Below are 20,071 nucleotides of genomic sequence, written 5' to 3' on the forward strand. Positions count from 1 at the left end.
GCATTCCCTTACAGTCTTCTATTTCTGTTTTTACCAAAGCAGTCTTCATCATTGAAAGCAGCAGAGCTGTTTTGCTCTTAATTAACTAATTTAATAAAAGCCAGGGATTTATTTCAATCTTGAAATAATTGCCTTCTGTCAAACAGTTTAAAATCATACAGTTAGCAAAAATTTAAGAATAATCTAAATGAAAATTAGGGGGGCCGGGCATGGTGGCTCATGCCTGTAGTCCTAGCACTTTAGTCCAGGAGTTCGAGACCAGCCTGGGCAATGTAGGGAGACATCATCTCTACAGTAAATTTAAAAATTAGCTGGGTGTGGTAGTGTACACCTGTAGTCCCAGCCACTTGGGAGGCTGAGGCAGGAGGATCAGTTGAGCACAGGAGTTCGAGGTTGCAGTGAGCTATGATTGAGCCACTGCACTCCAGCCTGGGTGACAGAGTGAGACCCTGTCCAAAAAAAAGAAAATTCGTGCAATGGAAAAAGTGATTATTAAAAAATATAGCTATACTTGAACAGGTGTTTGTGTACCGATGTTCATAGCAGCATTATTCACAACAGCCAAAAGGTGGAAGCAATCCATGTGTGTCTCAGTGGGTGTGCGGATAACAAAGTGAGATCTGTGCGTGCAGCACGTTAGTACTCAGCCTCGAGAGGAATGAAATTCTGACACGTGCTACACAACATGGATGTCAGATCCTCAACATGGATGAACCTTGAAGACATTAAGTTGAATGAAATAAGCCAGTCACAAGAGGACTAACACAGTTCTATATCTGGAAAAAAAAAAAACAACTCAACTGTGTCCTCACTCAACAACATAACAATCAACACAGAAGACTTCTCTTACCCCAAATATGCGGGGAGTTCTCCCCACCAGCAAGCAAGCAATTGATTCCGCAGTGGACACCAGTTGGGTGTCCTCCAATTCAATTCCTACTCTATCTACTTGGAGATAGTGTCAGATCCCACAGGGTGAGGGCTCAGTCCCCAAGAGCACCCTTCACTTCAGACACCAGTCACAAGTCTGGGCCTCTGGAACTTCTGACTGACTAGCTTCAAGTTGGGATTCCCACGAACCCCCTCTTTGGGTTCAATTAATTTGTCAGAGCAGCTCCCAGAACTCCAGAAACACGTTTACTGGTTTATTATAAAGGCTACTACTGAGGATACAGATGAAGGGATGCGTAGGGCAAGGTATGGGGGAAGAGGTGCAGAGCTCCTGTGCCCTCCATGGGCACAGAACCTTCATGTGCTCTGCTCTCTGGAAGCTCACCAAACCCAGTCCTCTTGGGCCTTTTATGGAAACTTCATTGGATGGGTATGACTAAAGCATGGACAACCGTGTCGAAGTGTGATTGGACAAAAAGAGTGTGATCTAATACTTAATACAGTGACTGGGGAAACCCAGCAGGGCCTGCCTGTTCAGATTCTTCTTGGCCTGTCTGCACAGCACTGCTTCCTCCAGGGTGTGGGACAGGACCCTCTCCAGAATGAGGGTCTTATGAACCGTAGTCAGATTAGAGTCCTGCCTTGGGGCAGGTCAGAGGAGGGCAGGAGTTATGAACCAAGAACTGCAGACAAACACGTAAAAAAATAGGTTGATACGTAGATAGATGATAGATAGATAGATAGATAGATAGATAGATAGATAGATAGATAGAAGTAGTTAGGTAAATAGATAGATGTAGGTAGGTAGGTAGATGTAGGTAGGTAGGTAGAGAGATGGATGTAGGTAGGTAGGTAGGTAGATAGATGTAGGTAGATGTAGGTAGGTAGGTAGAGAGATGTAGGTAGGTAGGTAGATAGATGTAGGTAGGTATGTAGATAGATGTAGGTAGGTAGGTAGATGTAGCTAGGTAGATGTAGATAGGTAGGTAGGTAGATAGATATAGGTAGGTATGTAGATAGATGTAGGTAGGTAGGTAGATGTAGCTAGGTAGATGTAGATAGGTAGGTAGGTAGAGAGATAGATGTAGGTAGATGTAGTTAGGTAGGTAGGTAGATGTAGGTAGGTAGATAGATGTAGGTACGTAGGTAGATAGGGAGATAGATGTAGGTAGATGTAGGTAGGTAGGTAGATGTAGGTAGGTAGGTAGATGTAGGTAGGTAGGTAGATAGGTAGAGAGATAGATGTAGTTAGATGTAGGTAGGTAGATAGATGTAGGTAGGTAGGTAGATGTAGGTAGATAGATAGATAGATGTAGGTAGGTAGATAGATATTATGATTTTAGAGTGTTAAAGGGTGGCTCACTCCTGTAATCCCAGCACTTTGGGAAGCCGAAGCAGGGGGATTGCTTGAGCCCAGAAGTTTAAGACCAGCCTGGGCAACAAAGTAAAACCTTGACTCTAAAAAGAAAAAAAAAAATTAGCCAGGCATGATATGCACCTGTAGCCTCAGCTACTTGGGAGGCTGAGGTGGGAGAATCACTTGAGCCAGGGAAGTTGAAGCTGCATTGAGCCAAGATCACGCCACTGCACTCCAGTACAGAGCAAGACCCTGTCTGAAAACAAAAGAAAGGCTTTTCTTTTTTTCACATCAGACAATGTGCCGACCATTGTAACGAGGTTTGAGGGTGGCACATATCACCCATGTGCGTGAACACCCAATCATCACACTCATGAACTGCAGATGAATCGGAAGACTTTTTTTTCAGCCATTTTTTTCAGCCTCACATATGACACGGGGCAGCCCCCTATAGAAATGTCCAGGCCCCGAGGGCCTGGCCGTTGGGCGTCACCCAGTCAGTTATCCTCCAGCTCCTGGTCTCTTCCTTCGTTCCAGTGTTTATCGACAATGCTCTATGTGCACTGAGTGGTGTCGTGGAGGCTAAATAGTGGAAAAAGCAATTCCTGCCCTCAGTCCTCCTATATTTTAGGTTGGCAAAGAAGAGAGAAGAGAAGAGAAGCCATCCTAAAAAATAACAGCACTGCGAGGCCAGGTTATGGAGCGAGCTCAGTCAGTGCTTAAGGCTTCGAATGTAAAAGGACCCCGATGACTTCCACAGTATTTCTTGGGGATCTGGCCCAGGTCTCCCAATCTTCCAAGAACGTATGGTCATCCTGTTGCCTTTCACTGTTTTTTTTTTTTTTTTTGAGACGAGGTCTTGCTCTGTCTCCCAGGCTGGCGCAATCTCGGCTCACTGCAAGCTCCACCTCCCAGGTCCATGCCATTCTCCTGCCTCAGCCTCCCGAGTAGCTGGGACTACAGTCGCCCGCCACCACGCCCGGCTAATTTTTTGTATTTTTAGTAGAGACAGGGTTTCACCGTGTTAGCTAGGATTGTCTCGATCTCCTGACCACGTGATCCACCCGCCTCGGCTTCCCAAAGTGCTGGGATTACAGGCGTCAGCCACTGCGCCCGGGCTTTTTTTTTTTTTTCTTTTTTTTTGAGATGGAGTCTCGCTCTGTTGCCCAGCCTAGAGTGCAGTGGCGTGATCTTGGTTCACTGCAACCTCTGCCTCCTGGGTTCAAGCAATTGTCCTGCCTCTGCCTCCTGAGTAGCTGGGATTACAGGCTTGCGCCACCATGCCCAGCTAATTTTTTTGTATTTTTAGTAGAGATGGGGTTTCGCCATGTTGGCCACGCTGGTCTTGAATGCCTGACCTCAAGTGATCCACCCGCCTTGGCTTCCCAAACTTCCGGGATTATAGGTGTGAGCCACCGTGCCCGGCCTCCTTTCATTCTTGTCCATAAATGTTAGGAGTGGGAATGGCGCTCCACAGGGCGGTCTGTGCTGCTGCAGGCTTGGTCGCCATAGAACCAAGGGGTTCTTCGAGGTCCTGAAGACAGCTCTGCAGAGGCTATGACAGCCAGAGCGAGTGTGTTTAGGTTGTATTCCTTCACATTACTTGAATTTCTACAAATACCTGCAATTTCTAGTCTTTCCTGGGCTATAAAGGAACCGGATTTTATCTAGCTGACTGATTTTTGGCGGTTCAAATAACAAAACTACATTTTGTGGTTAGTTTAGTTAATTAATAGCTGCAAATAGCTTTTTACAAGCAAGGAGGGGGTAAAATATGTGTTTTAGAACTTGTTTCCAAGTAGTTCCAGCCACAGGGTTTTTGGGGAAGCTGTCAGAGCTGGGCTTGAAGTCATCTTCTAAACTAAGAACTAGAATTTTTTGGCCGGGTGCAGTGGTTCTACTTGGGAGGCTGAGGCACGAGGATCGCTTGAACCTGGGAAGCGGAGGTTGCAGTGAGCTGAGATTGCACCAGTGTACTCCAGCCTGGGCAACAGAGCAAGACTCTTGTAAAAAGAAAAAAAAAAGGAAAGAAGGAATGCAAAGAAAGAAAAAGGAAAGGGAAGGGAAGGGGGGAGGGAAGGGGAAGGGAAGGGAGGAAGGGAGGGAGGGAGGAAGGAAGGAAGGAAAGAAAGAAAGAAAGAAAGAAGAATTAGAATTTTTTCTTGCCTCTTGGTAATCATATGCATTCACTGGAGTCAACACTGGCCCTAGCTTTCTGTTTGGGAAGTTCGGTTACAGTGCCAATTTTCCCTAAATGCCTGTTGACGCCTGGAATGTAAAGTAGGTGCACAGGGTGGGAGATCACTGTAGAAGTCTAAGGGGACGCGAATGATTTGGGGACTCATAGGACACACTTGTTTTAATTGTACATGATGGGCACTATCATGTCTGTTGTTATATCTGAAAGATTCTTTAGTCAAAAATCTTCGCTTTGTTAGGCTATAGATCTGTTTCATTTTGTATCTGAATTCTTTTAGCCTTATTTCCCACCAACTCGGAGTAATTGGTTTTACTTTCATTTTCAGAAATCGCCCCTAGTGGACATTCCTGTGTTGCAGTTTTGCTATGCTTTTCTCCAAAGGTAATACAGTCCCCCGTCCTCCAAAAACTTCCTTAAATACAGATGCTATTGCAGTGAGCATGCATAATAAATATCTGTTTTTATTTCTAGACTACTAGAGAGCCATTGTTCAGAAAATATCTTAAAGTTGTCATAATTTCTTCCCAAGGTATTGATCTATGCTTTTCCTTCTCCAGAGAGTTAACATCTTAAAATCTGTGCAGCATATTTTGAACACTTTATATGAGCGAAGCTTTATGTGAGGCCTGTTAAACTTTAAAAGGCTTGGATTTGCATTAAATTGATACAGAAAAAGAAAAAAACCACATATAGGGAAGTGTTAAAGACCTCTTTTAGAAAAAGGAGAAATGGGCCAGGCGCGGTGGCTCACACCTGCAATCCCAGCACTTTGGGAGGTGGAGGCAGGCGGATCACTTGAGGCCAGGAGTTGGAGACCAGCCTAGTCAACATGGTGAAACCCCATCTCTACTAAAAATACAAAAATTAGTCCGGCATGGTGGCGTGCGCCTGTAATCCCAGCTACTCGGGAGGCTGAGGCAGGAGAATTGCATGAACCCAGGAGGCGGAGGTTGCAGTGAGCCAAGACCTCACCACTGCTCTCCAGCCTGGGTGACAGACCAAGGCTCTGTCTCAAAAAAAAAAGGCAAAATGATTGTTTCTGGTGGCGTTCTCAGTGTGCCTTCCCATGTTTTATGTGGAGAGGTATCTGCTTTGATTTGCTAAGTTAATATATATGTATTAGGTGTCTCAGCTAAGAGAGCATTAAAGGAGATTCCGCAGGTTTTTCCCCATGGATGAAAAAGAAGCTTTACTGGACCTCATTCAGATCTTACAATGGCCGCATCCCAGCTGCAGCTCTTCGTTGCAGAAAATGAGGGTGAGGTGGCTGGGTGCGGTGGCTCAACGCCTGTAATCCCAGCACTTTGGGAGGCTAGAGTGGGTGAGTCACTTGAGGCCAGGAGTTTGAGACCAGCCTGGCCAACGTGGTAAAACCCTATGTCTACTAAAACTACAAAAAAATTAGCCAGGGCTTGGTGGCAGCATGCCTGTAGTCCCAGCTACTCGGGAAGCTGAGGCAGGTGAATCACTTGAACCCAGGAGGCAGAGGTTGCAGTGAGCTGAGATCACACCACTGCACTCCAGCCTGGGGGACAGAATGAGACTCTATCTCAAAAAGGAAAAAAAATGGGGGTGGGGAGGGTATAGACCACTTCTCAGGGAAGCCTCAGTATCCCTACATAGCCATCAGGAGTCTCACTGTAAATAACTCCAACAACCAGGCACAGGCTCCTTGATTCACACAGTTAACATTACATAGTTATTCCCACTCACCACATTCTGAAGTTGCAGGACGGTAAATTGAGGCCTCCTGGTAGATGACCAGGGTGGGGTTAAATTCAGACCACTTCCCTCGTGAGCATCATTGTTGTTCTTTCCTCCAGGAGTTAAAGATGAGCCGGTCACTTCCGTCCTATCACAGCTAATATATATTGCGTTGCTGGCGAATGTTGAGTGTAGTGGCCCGAGGGACAGCTGAGCTCTCCCAGGAGCTGCAGGTTAGATTTGGTCATCCTCCTTTTGCAGAGGAGGAACCGCCTAGGTCACACAGTAGGTAGTAAGTTGGAGAACCAGGACTTGGACCTGGGACGCTCTGACTGCAGTGTGAGCTTTCACTGCCTGGACTGTGCTTCCTCGCTTTGGAGCGGTGATCTCAGCATCCTCATCCTGAGAGCTACAGAGCGGGGTAGGCCAGTTTCCTGGTGAGTGTCCTGGGACCTAATGCTTTGCAGCCTTCTGACAGGTGATGCTCTGTTACCAGCCACTTCAGGGAAGCAGAATATAAGCGCTAGAAAGGCCTGAGAGATCAGCCGGGCACGGTGGCTCACGCTTGTAATCCCAGCACTTTGGGTGACCGAGGCAAGTGGATTTACTTGAGGCCAGGAGTTCAAGACCAGCCTGGCCAACATGGTGAAACCCTACTAATCTCTACTAAAAATACAAAAAATTAGCCCAGTGTGTTGGCCTGCGCCTATACTCCCAGCTTGGGAGGCTGAAGAACGAGAATCGCTTAAACCCGGGGGGCAGAGGTTGCAGTGAGCTCAGATCGTGCTACTGCACTCCAGCCTGGGTGACAGAGCAAGACTCTATCTTAAAAAAAAATAATAAAATAAATAAATAAATAAATAAAATAAAATAAAATAGAAGAAAGGCCGGGCGCAGTGGCTCACGCCTGTAATCCCAGCACTTTGGGAGGCCGAGGCGGGCGGATCACCTGAGGTCGGGAGTTCGAGATCAGCCTGGGCAACACGGTGAAACCCCGTCGCTACTAAAAATACAAAATTAGCCGAGCGTGGTGGCACATGCCTGTAATCCCAGCTATTCGCGAGGCTGAGGCAGGAGAATTGCTTGAACCTGGGAGGCGAAGGATGCGTTGAGCCGAGATCACGCCATTGCACTCCAGCCTGGGCAACAAAAGGAAATCTCCGTCTCACCAAAAAAAAAAAAAAAAAAAAAAGAAAGGCCTGAGAGGTCAAGGTCGATCATCTAATTTAAGGCTTTTATTTTAGAGACAAAGAAACCAGGAGTATCTCACCTGCCAGCAGTAGGATTTCAGGTTCCCAAACTCCAAGTGTTTGCCAGAATACCAAAGTTTAGCTCATGTACATTGTAAGTTTTTAAAAAGAAAAAGGTCAGTGAGGTATGCTGTTTACCCTTTGCTTTCCAACTGCCAGGATCTTAAATATGCTTATAAATAAATGTATTTTGACTTGTTCGTGGTTGAGTATTTTTCCTATCTTTTAAAAAAACAGGCTCCCAGTACCAGCCTTGCAAGAGAACTTTTCTTCACTGTTGGGAGTATTGAAAGAGTCTGTACAGTTGAATCTAGCCCCACCTGGGTATTTTCTGCTTCTCAGGTATCATGTCACCACATTGTCGTTGTGTAATATTTTCTCTTGGCACATATTTTATTTCTGCAGCATTTTTAATCTGAAGCTGATTGTCTCCCAACAGCATGCTGAATGACTTTGTAACAAGAACTCCCAACCTGGAAAACAAGAAGGACCAAAAAGACCTGCAGGTTTGTATATGAAAGAGGTTCAGCCAAATGATATTACCCCAGCAGTGCTGTCCTCCTTTGGGGGATATCAGATAGCAGGTAGACAAGAGACATTGGACAGAATCTGAGGTTAGCTTTGCACTTGTTCTCAAGTCTTACTTCTGCCATCACTGTCTCTAGAGAGTTCGGACAGTCCCGGGGCCCGGGTTTTCTGATGAAGGTTCTTGTGTAATGCTTGAGCAATCGATTGTGGAATTGACAGCTACACCCCTCACCCTCCACACTGTATGCAGATGTATGTGGATCTCACTGTAAAACATAAATGGAATAAGAAATCTTATTTCCCCCCGGACGCGGTGGCGCACACTTGTAATCCCAGCACTTTGGGAGGCTGAGGCGGGCAGATTGCTTAAGCTCAGGAGTTTGAGACCAATCTGGGTAACATAGTGAGACCTCATCTCTACAAAAGTACAAAAATTAGCCTAGTGTGATAGCTACACCTATAGTCCCAGCTACTTGGGAGGCTAAGGATCCCTTGAGCCTGGGAGGTTGAGGCTGTAGTGAGCTGTGATCACGCCACTGCACTTCAGCCTGGCAACAGAGAGAGATCCTGTCTCAAAAAATTTTTTTAAAAAAGGAAGCTATCTCCATACATGCATATTTCTTTTTTTCTTTTTTTTTTTTTTGGGGGGCCAGGGGGTTGGACAGAATCTCACTCCATCACCCAGGCTAGAGTGCAGTGGCACGGTCTCAGCTCACTGAAACCTCCACCTCTGGGGTTCAAGCGATTCTTCTGCCTCAGCCTCCCAAGTAGCTGAGATTACAGACACACGCCACCACGCCCGGCTAATTTTTTGTATTTTTAGTAGAGGCGGGGTTTCTCCATGTTGGCTGGTCTGGTCTCAGACTCCTGACCTCAGGTGATCCTCCTACCTTGGCCTCCCAAAGTGCTGGGATTACAGGCGTGAGCTACCACACCCAGCCTCCATACATGGATTTCTTTCCTTAAACGCCTTATCCCCCATTATAACAGTAATATATGCTCATAACAATTTGTTTAATACTGAAAAATAAAACTCCTCATAGGAGAAGGAAAACTCAGAGGGGAATGCCAACTAATAAATACGGAAGTTATGATGAAGTTGGAAAAATCACTGTTTTGCAAACCATTATAGACATTGATTCAGTTGGCTTTTCTATCACATTTATAGCCTTGGCGATACTACTGCTAATCTTTATGATCCCTGGCATTTGTGAAAGGTATATCCAGAAACAGCCTCAGGTCCACAGTTCTGAACCACAAGAGTACTGTATAAAGTGCAGTAGGCCGGGTGCGGTGGCTCACGCCTGCAATCCCAGCACTTTGGGAGGCCAAGGTGGGCGGATCACCTGAGGTCAGGGGTTCAAGACCAGCCTGGCCAACATGGTGAAACCCCACCTCTACTGAAAATACAAAAATTAGCCATGCCTGGTGGCAGATGCCTATAATCCCAGCTACTCAGGAGGCTGAGGCAGGAGAATCGCTTGAACCTGGGAGGCAGAGGTTACAGTGAGCCGAGATCTCACCACCGTACTCCAGCCTGGGCAACAAGCGTGAAACTTCGTCTCAAAAACAAAAAACAAAAAACAAAAAAACAAAAACACCATAAAGCATAATTAGAAAATTCCAGTGCCTCCTCCTTTGGCCTTGACTTGTAGCCAGAGAAGAAAACGTTACAATGCCGATGCTGCACGTCCAGGTGCTGGGATAGCACTTGCTCACCTAAGCCCTCCCTGCTTTCGTGGCCTGTTGCCTGTAGCAGGCCCCTCTGTCTTCAGCCAGCCTGGACAGGGCTCTGGCCACAGGCATTCCCTCCGTTGTTGCAGCTGGCATGCCTCTTCTCTGCTCCTTTTGGTTGCGGGGACCAGGTGGCATCTGCTTCTTTCTGTCTCATGACACCTGGCCTCCCCGCCACTAATTCCTTCCTACTGTTTTGAGCGACACCCTATGCTTCTTCCCCACTGAGGATATAGAAAAAAACAAAGTGTGATTTTCCTACCACACTCTCGTAACATAGAATCCTTCTGTGACCTCGTAACCAAAATGTGTGGGAATTTCTTCCCACCAGCAAGCAAGCTAGTAGTTCTGCAGTGGACACTAGATAGGCGCCGTCCAATTCCATTCAATTCTGGCATTCCCCACCTAGAGATAGCTTGAGATCCTGCAGGTTGAGGGCTCAGTCCCACAAGACTGCCCCACCCCCTCAGATGCCAATCACAAGCCCCAAGTGGTTTCATCTGTGCTTTTGACGGACCAGCTCTAAACTGGGGTTCTCACTACCCACTCCTTGGGTTCTGTTAATTAACTGGAGTGGCTCATGGAACTCAGGGAACACATTGAACAGTTTATTTTATTTATTTATTTATTTTTTTGAGACAGAGTCTTGCTCTTGTTGCCCAAGCTGGAGTGCAATGGCACGATCTCAGCTCACTGCAACCTCCGCCTCCCAGGTTCAAGCGATTCTCTTGCCTCAGCCTCCCGAATAGCTGGGATTACAGGTGGCCGCCACAATGCCAGCTAATTTTTGTATTTTTAGTAGAGGTGGGGTTTCACCATGTTGGCCAGGCTGATCTCGAACTCCTGACCTCGTGATCCAGCCGCCTCAGCCTCCCAAAGTGCTGGGATTACAGTCATGAGCCACCACACCCGGCTGACCAGTTTATTATAAAGGAGATTAGAAAGGATACAGATGAAGCGATGATCAGGCAAGGTACGTGGGAAGGGGCACAGAGCTTCCATGCCCTCCTAGGGCACCACCCTCTAGGAACCTCCACGTGTTTAGCCATCCAGAAGCTCATCCGAACCCAGTTACTTTGGGGTTTGTGGAAGCTTCATTACATAGGCATGATGGATTAAATCACTGGTCATTGGTGATCAATTTAACCTTTAGCCCCTCTCCCCTTCCTGGAGGTTGGGGAGCTGAAGTTCTCTGGGGGCCCCCAGCCACAACCATCTAAGACACGTATTACTTTGGAGAATCCAAGGAATTTAGGAGTTATAGCTGGGAAATGGGGAGAAAGGCCAAAAACATTTCCACAATATCACACCCGTCCACTCAGTGCTTTCATCAGTCCTTACGGGAACTCCTCTAAGCCCCTAATCCCTTTTCCTGACTTTCCTTGTGCCCTTCACACCCAGCCCTGCCTAAGTTAGCCAATTCGCCACTTCCCTCGAGCGCACTCTTCTCTCACCCAGCAGGCAGGTGTGCCCTGCTTCACACCTCAACACAACTGCTGAGCCTAGGAACCGTGTGGCACAGTTGAGGTCAGGATTATAAAATTCTCGGATGTCAAGGATTATAGCCACTCGTAGCTGGTGACACTTGATGACACTGGCTGAGAAGCCTGCTTTGAGTTTCTGTCTCTCCAGCTACTAGCCAGATTCTTTACTGATCATACTCCTGAGAGTGGATGACTCCTCACTTCACCCCACTGAGTCAGTTTAACTTACTGACCTTTATTTCTTGTATATTATTGAAAGATGCATTTCTAGGAAGAACCCGTGGTCCTAGAGAAACCAGAAAGCCAATCCACTGAATACAATTTATGGTTTTTTCATCAGCGTGCTGCGATGACTTGTGTTCTCTGTATATTTTACCTACATTGGCCAGTATAGTAGCCGTTAGCCACAGGTGGCTGTTGAGCACTTGAAGTGTGGCTAGTCTGCAGCCTGGGCAACATAGGGAGACCCCATCTCTACAAGAAATTTAAAAATTATCCAGATGTGGTGGCATGCACCTGTAGTCCCAGCTACCTGGGAGCCTAAGGATGGCTTGAGCCCAGGAGGTCAAGGCTGCAGTGAGTCTTTTTTTTTTTCTTTTTTGAGATGGAGTCTTGCTCTGTTACTGGGGGAACTCAGCCCCAGTATTTCAACGTAGGTTCTTTCTATTTTCCGTAAGTGTCGGCCGGCTGAGAAATAAAGAGACACAGTATAAAGAGAGGAATGTTACAGCTGGGCCACCAGGGGTGACATCACATATCAGTAGGACCGTGATGCCCTCCTGAGCCTCAAACCAGCAAGTTTTTATTAAGGGTTTCAAAAGGGGAGGGGGTGTAAGAACAGGGAGTAGGTACAAAGATCACATGCTTCAAAGGGCAAAAAGCAGAACTAATAATAAGGGTCTAACAAAGATCACATGCTTCTGAGGGAACAGGACAAAGGGCAAAAGCAGAACTACTGATAAGGGTCTATATTCAGCGGTGCACGTATTGTCTTGATAAACATCTTAACAGAAAACAGCATTGGAGAGCAGAGAACTGGTCTGACCACAAATTTACCAGGATGGAATTTTTCCCCACTCTAGTAAGCCTGAGGGTACTGCAGGAGACCAGGGCGTATCTCAGTCCTTATCTCAACCGCATAAGACAGACATTCCCACAGTGGCTGTTTATAGACCTCACCCCAGGAATGCATTCCTTTCCCAGGGTATTAATATTAATATTCCTTGCTAGGAAAAGAATTTAGCGATATCTTCCCTACTTGCACGTCTGTTTATAGGCTCTCTGCAAGAAGGAAAATATGGCTCTTTTTTCCCAACCCCACAGGCAGTCAGACCTTATGGTTGTCTTCCCTTGTTCCCTAAAAATCACTGTTACTCTGTTCTTTTTCAAGGTGCACTGGTTTCATATTGTTCAAACACACGTTTTACAATCAATTTGTACAGTTAACACAATTATCACAGTGGTCCTGCCATGACGTACATCCTCAGTTTATGAAGATAACAGGATTAAGAGATTAAAGACAGGTGTAAGAAATTACAAAAGTATTATTTGGGAACTGATAGATGTCCATATTAAAATGAAATCTTCACAATTTATGTTCCTTTGCTGCGGCTCCAGTCGGTCCCTCTGTTCGGGGTCGCTGACTTCCCGCAACACTCTGCCACCAGGCTGGAGTGCAGTGGCACTATCTTGGCTCACCACAATCTCTGTCACCTGGGTTCAAATGATTCTCCTGCCTCAGCCTCCCTAGTAGCTGGGAGTACAGGCGTGCACCACCACGCCTAGCTAATTTTTGTATTTTTAGCAGAGACGGGGTTTCACCATGTTGGCCATCATGGTCTCGATCTCTTGACCTTGTGATCCGCCTGCCTCGGCCTCCCAAAGTGCTGGGATTACAGGCGTGAGCCACCGCGCCCGGCTGCAGTGAGTCTTGATTGCACCACTACACTCCAGCCTGGTTGACAGAGCAAGACCCTGTCCTGCCCACCACCTCCCAAAAAGAAAAATGTGGTAGTCTGAATTGAATGTGCTGTAAGTGCAAAATACACATTGGATTTCAGACTTAGGGCACACACAAAAGAGAATGCAAAATCTGATTAATAGGTTGTTTTTGTTTTTTCTTTTTGAGACGAAGTTTCGCTCCTGTTGCCCAGGCTGGAGTGCAATGGCATGATCTAGGCTCACTGCAACCTCCACCTCCCGGGTTCAAGTGATTCTCTTGCCTCAGCCTCCAAAGTAGCTGGGATTACAGGCATGCACCACCACACCCACCTAATTTTGTATTTTTACTAGAGACAGGGTTTCACCATGTTGGTCAGGCTGGTCTCAAACACCTGACCTCAGGTGATCCGCCCGCCTCAGCCTCCCAAAATGCTGAGATTATAGGCATGAGCCACCACACCTAGCGTATTAATAATTTTTATATTGAGTGCATGTTGATAATATTTTGTATATTTTGGGTTAAATAAAATACATTATTAATTTTTTTTTTGAAACGAAGTCTCACTCTGTCATCCAGACTGGAGTGCAGTGGCATGATCTCAGCTCACTGCAGCTTCCACCTCCTGGGATCAAGCAATTCTCTTGCCTAAGCCTCCCGAGTACTGGGACTACAGGCATGTGCCATCATGCCCAGCTAATTTTTGTATTTTTTTTAGTAGAGACAGGGTTTCACCATGTTGGCCAGGATGGTCTCGAACTTCTGACCTTAAGTGATCCCCCTGCCTCAGCCTCAGCCTCCCAAAGTGCTGGGATTACAGGCATGAGCCACTGCACCCAGCCTATATTATTAATTTAACTTCAACTGTTTATTTTTACCTTTAATGTGGCTCCTAGAAAGCTTAATGGTACATATATGCTCACAGCTGTGGCCTGCATTTTATTTCTACTGGACAGTGCTGTTTTAGGCACTTAACATTCTTTTCCTTAATTAACTTCCTTTCCCCTTCCTCCTGATTATTCTCAGGAAATCACTCAGAAAATCCTAGAAGCTGTGGGGAACATTGCCGGCTCTTCCTTGGAGCAAACCAGCTGGCTAAGCAGAAACCTGGAAGTGAAGGCCCAACCTCAGGCCTCTCTAGAAGAATCTGATGCTGAGGAGGACCTGTATGGTAGGTGGAGATGGGTTGGCTGATAGTGCCTCTGGTCAGCGGGTGGTTCTGGCTTTTCCTTAAGAGAGATCTTGAGTGTTCTCACCACAAAAAGAAAGTACTTAAGGTAGGCTGGGTGCGGTGGCTCACGCCTGTAATCCCAGCACTTTGGGAGACCGAGGCGGGCAGATAAAGCAAGGTCAGGAGTTCGAGACTAGCCTGGCCAACATGGCGAAACCCCGTCTCTACTAAAAGTAAAAAAATCAGCTGGGCACAGTGGTAAGCACCTGTGGTCCCAGCTACTTGGGAGGCTGAGGCAGGAGAATTGCTTCAACCTGGGAGGCGGAGGTTGCAGTGAGCCGAGATCACACCACTGTGCTCCAGCCCAGGCGACAAAGCAAGACTCCGTCTCGGAAAAAAAAAAAAAAAAAAAAGTATTTAGAGCAGTGACAAGATGTTAGTCAAACTTTAGAAAACATCACTTTGAGGCCAGGCATGGTGACTCACGCCTGTAATCCCAGCACTTTGGGAGGCCGAGGTGGGTGGATCACCTGAGGTCAGGAGTTCAAGACCAGCCTGGCCAAGATGGTGAAACCCCATCTTAACTAAAAATACAAAAATTAGCCGGGCGTGGTAGTGGGCGCCTGTAATCCCAGCTACATGGGAGGCTGAGGCAGAGAATTGCTTGAACCTGGGAGGAGGAGGTTGCAGTGAGCCAAGATTGCACCACTGCACTCCAGCCTGGGCGACAGAGTGAGACTACACCTCAAAAAAAAAAAAAAAAAAAAAAAAAAAGAAAGAAAGTACATGAGGTGATGCATGTCTTAACTTGTGTTATTTCACAATGTATGCATATATCAGCAGGGATGGTGAAATATTGAAAAAAGAAAACATATATCAAAACATCATGTTATAACCTGAAATGTATACCAGTTTTATTTGTCAGTTATATCTAATTAAAACTGGTAAGGGAAAAGATGTTGGAAAGTTAAAAAAAAAAAATAAAAGTTTAGGCGTAGGAAAAAGCAAACTACCTTCTCAAGTCTGTGTTCATTCACCCAGACTCTTTCTTTGTTTTTTGTTTTTTGATTTTTGTTTTTGTTTTTTTGAGACAGAGTCTCGATCTGTCACCCAGGTTGGAGTTCACCCAGGTTGGAGTTCACCCAGCTTGGAGTTCACCCAGGTTGGAGTTCACCCAGGTTGGAGTGCAGTGGCGTCATCTTGGCTCACTGCAACCTCCGCCTCCCTGGTTCAAGCCATTCTCCTGCCTCAGCCTCCCGAATAGCTGGGATTACAGACATCTACCACCATGCCTAGCTAATTTTTGTGGTTAGTAAAGACAGCGTTTCACCATGTTGGCCAGGCTGGTCTCAAACTCTTGACCTCAGGTGATCCACCCACCTCGGCCTCCCAAAGTGCTGGGATTACAGGCGTGAGCCTCTGCGCCCGGCCCAGACTCTTCCTTTGTATCCATAGCCAGATGACTGAACTGTCTGTTTTGACTTCTTACAACATAATATGTGTGTGTGCTAAACACCAGGACCCCTTAGCTGGTGTCCCACAATGTGTATGCCACCCTGCTGACCTTCACTGAGCCTCAGTGGGGCTCCAGAAAGTAACACCCCAAGACCATTTACCTGGACATGGTGATAGAAATCTGTGTGGGATAAAGATGATGAGAATGTGTGTTTTTCTTTTTGCAGAACTATGGAAAGAAAATTTAGCAAATCAAGCTGGGAGGGTTGGCTCATGCCTGTAATCCCAGCACTTTGGGAGGCTGAGGTGGGCGGATCGCTTGAGGTGATTACAAATGATCCTTTTTTTTTTTTTTCAGGATTAAGCATATCTTGGGGCAAGTGATTTTCTTTGCTACTGTCAGTGTCATTTAACACAGGGAAGGACAGTATGCCCAGTGCCAATAGAGCTTAATACAACGTGAGAAAAGATGTTTGGTCCCAGTTTTATTTAATACAGGAACAAGAAACTACATTTCAGTTTTCAGTGTAAACTATCACAGTACCTGCCACAGAGTAATGTTCAAATATTGTTATCTTTCATTATTACTCCTACGAAAATTGTTAGCAGGGCTGGGTGTAGTGGCTCCCACCTGTAATCCCAGCACTTTGGGAGGCCAAGGTGAGAGGATGGCTTGAGGCTACAAGTTTAAGACTATCCTGGTTAGTGGGCATGGTGGCTCACACCTGTAATCCCAACACTTTGGGATATACTCCATTTAAAAACAAATCAGGCCGGGCGCAGTGGCTCAGGCCTGTAATCCCAGGACTTTGGGAGGCCAAGGTGAGTGGATCACCCGAGGTCAGGAGTTCATGACTGGCCTGGCCAACTTGGCGAAACTCCATCTCTACTAAAAATACAAAAATTAGCCAGGTATGGTGGCGGGCATCTGTAGTCCCAGCTACTCAGGAGGCTGAGGCAGGAGAATGACTTGAACCCGGAAGGTGGAGGTTGCAGTGAGCCAAGATCATGCCACTACACTCCAGCCTGGGTGACAGAGCGACCAAACTCCATCTCAAAAAAAAAAAAAAAAGGACTATCCTGGTAACACAGCAAGACCCCATCTCAGGCCGGGCGCGGTGGCTCACGCCTGTAATCCCAGCACTTTGGGAGGCCGAGGTGGGCGGATCACCTGAGGTCCGGAGTTCAAGACCAGCCTGACCAACATGGAGAAACCCCATCTCTACTAAAAATACAAAATTAGCTAGGTGTGGTGGCGCATGCCTGGAATCCCATCTACTCCGGAGGCTGAGGCAGGAGAATGGCTTGAACCTGGGAGGCGGATGTTACTGTGAGCCGAGATCGTGCCATTGCACTCCAGCCTGGGCAACAAGAGCAAAACTCCATCTCAAAAAAAAAAAAAAAAAAAAAGACCCCATCTCTACAAAAGGGGAGGCAGAGGTTGCAGTGAGTTGAGATGGCGTCACTGCACTCCAGCCTGGGCGACAGAGCAAGACTCATCTCAAAAAAAAATAAAAATAAAAATAAGGCCAGGTGCAGTGGCTCACACCTGTAATCCTAGCACTTTGGGAGGCTGAGGTGGGCAGATCACCTGAGGTCAGGAGTTCAAGACCAGCCTGGCCAGCATGGTGAAACCCTGTCTCTACTAAAAATACAAACATTAGCCAGGTATGGTAGTGTGTGCCTGTAATCCCAGCTACCCGGGAGGCTGAGGCAGGAGAATCACTGGAACCTGGGAGGCAGAGGCTGCAGTGCGCTGAGATCGTGCCACTGCACTCCAGTCTGGGCAACAGAGGGTGCAAACTCCATCTCAAAAAAAAAAAAGTTTTTTTAATGACTAAAAGAAAGTAAATTACCAAGAGAATTTCAGGTGGGACTTAGTACTGCGAGGAAAGTTAAGAGTAATGTGATAAGGAGTGGCTGGGAGTGGGGCAGGGCCACTGTGAGTGTTACAGAACATGTCCCCAAGGAGGTGACAGTTGTGCTGAGAGATGAAAGACAAGGGGACGGCCCTGCAAAGGTCTGGGAAGGCACTGCCCCGAGGGGATTGCAGGCCTTGGCCACGGGAGTGGGCTTAGACCCAGCGACCTGAAGACCAGGACTCTGGAGCTTCATGAAAGTGGTGGGAAGAGGTCAGAGAAAGGGTGGAGACTGATGAGACTGATGGTTGTCGGGCTTGGTAGAAAGCACACTAAGGGGCCGGGCACAGTGGCTCACACCTGTAATCCCAGCACTTTGGGAGGCTGAGGCGGGCGGATCACGAGGTCAGGAGATCGAGACCATCCTGGCTAACATGGTGAAACCCCGTCTCTACTAAAAATACAAAAAGAAATTAGCCGGGTGTGGTGGCAGGTACCTGTAGTCCCAGCTACTGGGGAGGCTGAGGCAGGAGAATGGCGTGAACCAGGGAGGTGGAGGTTGCAGTGAGCCGAGATTGCGCCGCTCCACTCCAGCCTAGGCAACAGAGACTCTGTCTCAAAAAAAGAAAGAAAGCACACTAAGGAGCTTGGATTTCATCCCACTTGCCACAGGTAGCCTTAAAGTACTTAGAGCAGCAACATGTTGGTCAAACTTTAAAAAACATCACTTTGGCTGCTGTGATCAGTACAGTCTGTATTGGATGAGCACAGAAACTGGAAGTCCAGGTAAAAGGATTTCGCACTGGTTAAGGCAGAAGATGATTCTGGCTTGGAGGCAGGGTCAACAGAAAGGGACAGTTTAAATGCAGAGTCAGCAGGATTTGCTGATGGATCGGATGTAGTTATTTTAGAAAATGCAGCCAAGGATGACAGGTTTTTGGCTTAAGCAATTTACCAAGGTGGAAAAAACAGAAGAAAAAACATTTTGTAGAGAAAAATTGAGCTTGATTTTGCACATGTTAAGTCGGAAATGATGGAAAAGAGAAGGATCCAGCAAAGATGATTAAGCAGTCACTGAGGTGGGTGAACCAAGAGAGCATAGAGCCTTGGGGTCTGGGAGGAGACAGTGTGTCCGAAGGCCCCAGGGGCAGACACACGGTGGAGGGCCGCTGAGAAGCAGAGTGCAACAGGAAGGGGTAACAGGAGCTGACAATGTAGAATTCATCGGGGTGGGTGGTTGGGATGGTGAGGGGACACTTGAGAAACAGGTGGATAAGAGGATGGGAATCGAGCAAGGGGAGACAGTGGAGGTTGGTAACTCTTTGAGGCTAGTTGTCCATAGGGCAGTAGCCAAGCAGAATTAAGGACCAGAGAATGTTTTGTTGTTGTTGTTTTGTGTGTTTGTTTGAGATGGAGTCTCACTCTGTCGCCCAGGCAGGAGTGCAGTGGCGTGATCTTGGCTCACTGCAACCTCTGCCTCCTGGGTTCAAGCAATTCTTCTGCCTCAGCCTCCCAAGTAGCTGGGATTACAGGTGCACGCCACCACACCTGGGTAATTTTTGTATTTTTGACAGAGACAGGGTTTCACCATGTTGGCCAGGCTGGTCTCGAACTCCTGACCTCAAGCGATCTGCCCGCCTCGGCCTCCCAAAGTGCTGGGATTACAGGCCTGAACCACTGCGCCTGGCCTGATTTGTTTTTAAATGGAGGATATCAAAGCCTATTTGCATGGTGACAGAACAGTACAGCAGAGAGGAAGAAATTAATTCAAGAGAGAGGAAGGATAATTAGCAGAGTCCTTGATGGCCACAGGGCCAGGATTGGGATCATAAATGGAATTATTGTTATTTGATAGGAGTCAGGAACATATCTATTAAAACAGGAGATGAGGCTGGGCACAGTGGCTCACGCCTGTAATCCCAGCACTTTGGGAGGCTGAGGCTAGCAGTTTGCTTGAGCCCAGGAGTTCGAGACCAGCCTGGACAACATGGTGAAAAATCCCCATCTCTACAAAAATTACAGCCTGTAGTAATGGGACCTGTAGTTCCAGCTTCTGAGGAGGCTGAGATGGGAAGATCACTTGAGTCCAGGAGGTGGAGGCTGCAGTGAGCCGAGATTGCACCACTGTACTCCAGCCTGGGCAACAAAGCGAGACCTTGTCTCAAAAAAAAAAAAAAAAAAAAAGAATTATGTTGGAGAGTGGGAAAGCCAGCACCCCACCTGGGAACATGTGGTAGCATCAAGTCCCTTGAGAGATTCATGGTCATGACATAAAGTAAGATCAGTTGCTTGGTGATCTGGTTTTCTCTGGAACATTTAGCTACACATAACTACGTAGACAGATCATTGGGTGTACCCAGCAGTGCATTCTTCTAGGTGAGTCCTTCCGAGGGAAAGAAGCAAAGGAGTGAAGGGTAGATGACTGACCCTGGGTGTGGGTGGGAGGTGAGGACCTGTAGCAGCTGCTGGGTAGTTAGGCAGTAGGACTCAGGGACTGGA

General features: G+C 47.0%; 1 protein-coding gene and 1 non-coding gene across 4 annotated transcripts in view; one reads left to right on the forward strand and one right to left on the reverse strand.

The window, feature by feature from the left end:
* Positions 1-20,071, forward strand: part of DOP1B (DOP1 leucine zipper like protein B) — a 137,631-nt gene that overhangs the window by 99,280 nt on the left and 18,280 nt on the right. For all 3 annotated transcript variants that reach the window (XR_004668487.3, XM_008977670.4, XM_008977671.4), the window contains 4 exons: positions 4,774-4,829; positions 7,640-7,744; positions 7,842-7,908; positions 14,114-14,258. Coding sequence is in view for 2 of the 3 variants with exons in the window: in XM_008977670.4 (XP_008975918.4) it covers positions 4,774-4,829; positions 7,640-7,744; positions 7,842-7,908; positions 14,114-14,258 (373 nt within the window). In the remaining variant the exon portion in view is untranslated. The remainder of the gene's footprint in view (positions 1-4,773; positions 4,830-7,639; positions 7,745-7,841; positions 7,909-14,113; positions 14,259-20,071) is intronic.
* LOC112438130 (small nucleolar RNA U13) lies at positions 2,533-2,638 on the reverse strand. The gene has a single exon (XR_003026610.3). It is a non-coding gene; the product is annotated as a small nucleolar RNA U13 (small nucleolar RNA).

This window comes from Pan paniscus, chromosome 22, assembly GCF_029289425.2.
Source record: "Pan paniscus chromosome 22, NHGRI_mPanPan1-v2.0_pri, whole genome shotgun sequence".
NCBI classification, from domain to species: Eukaryota; Metazoa; Chordata; class Mammalia; order Primates; family Hominidae; genus Pan; species Pan paniscus.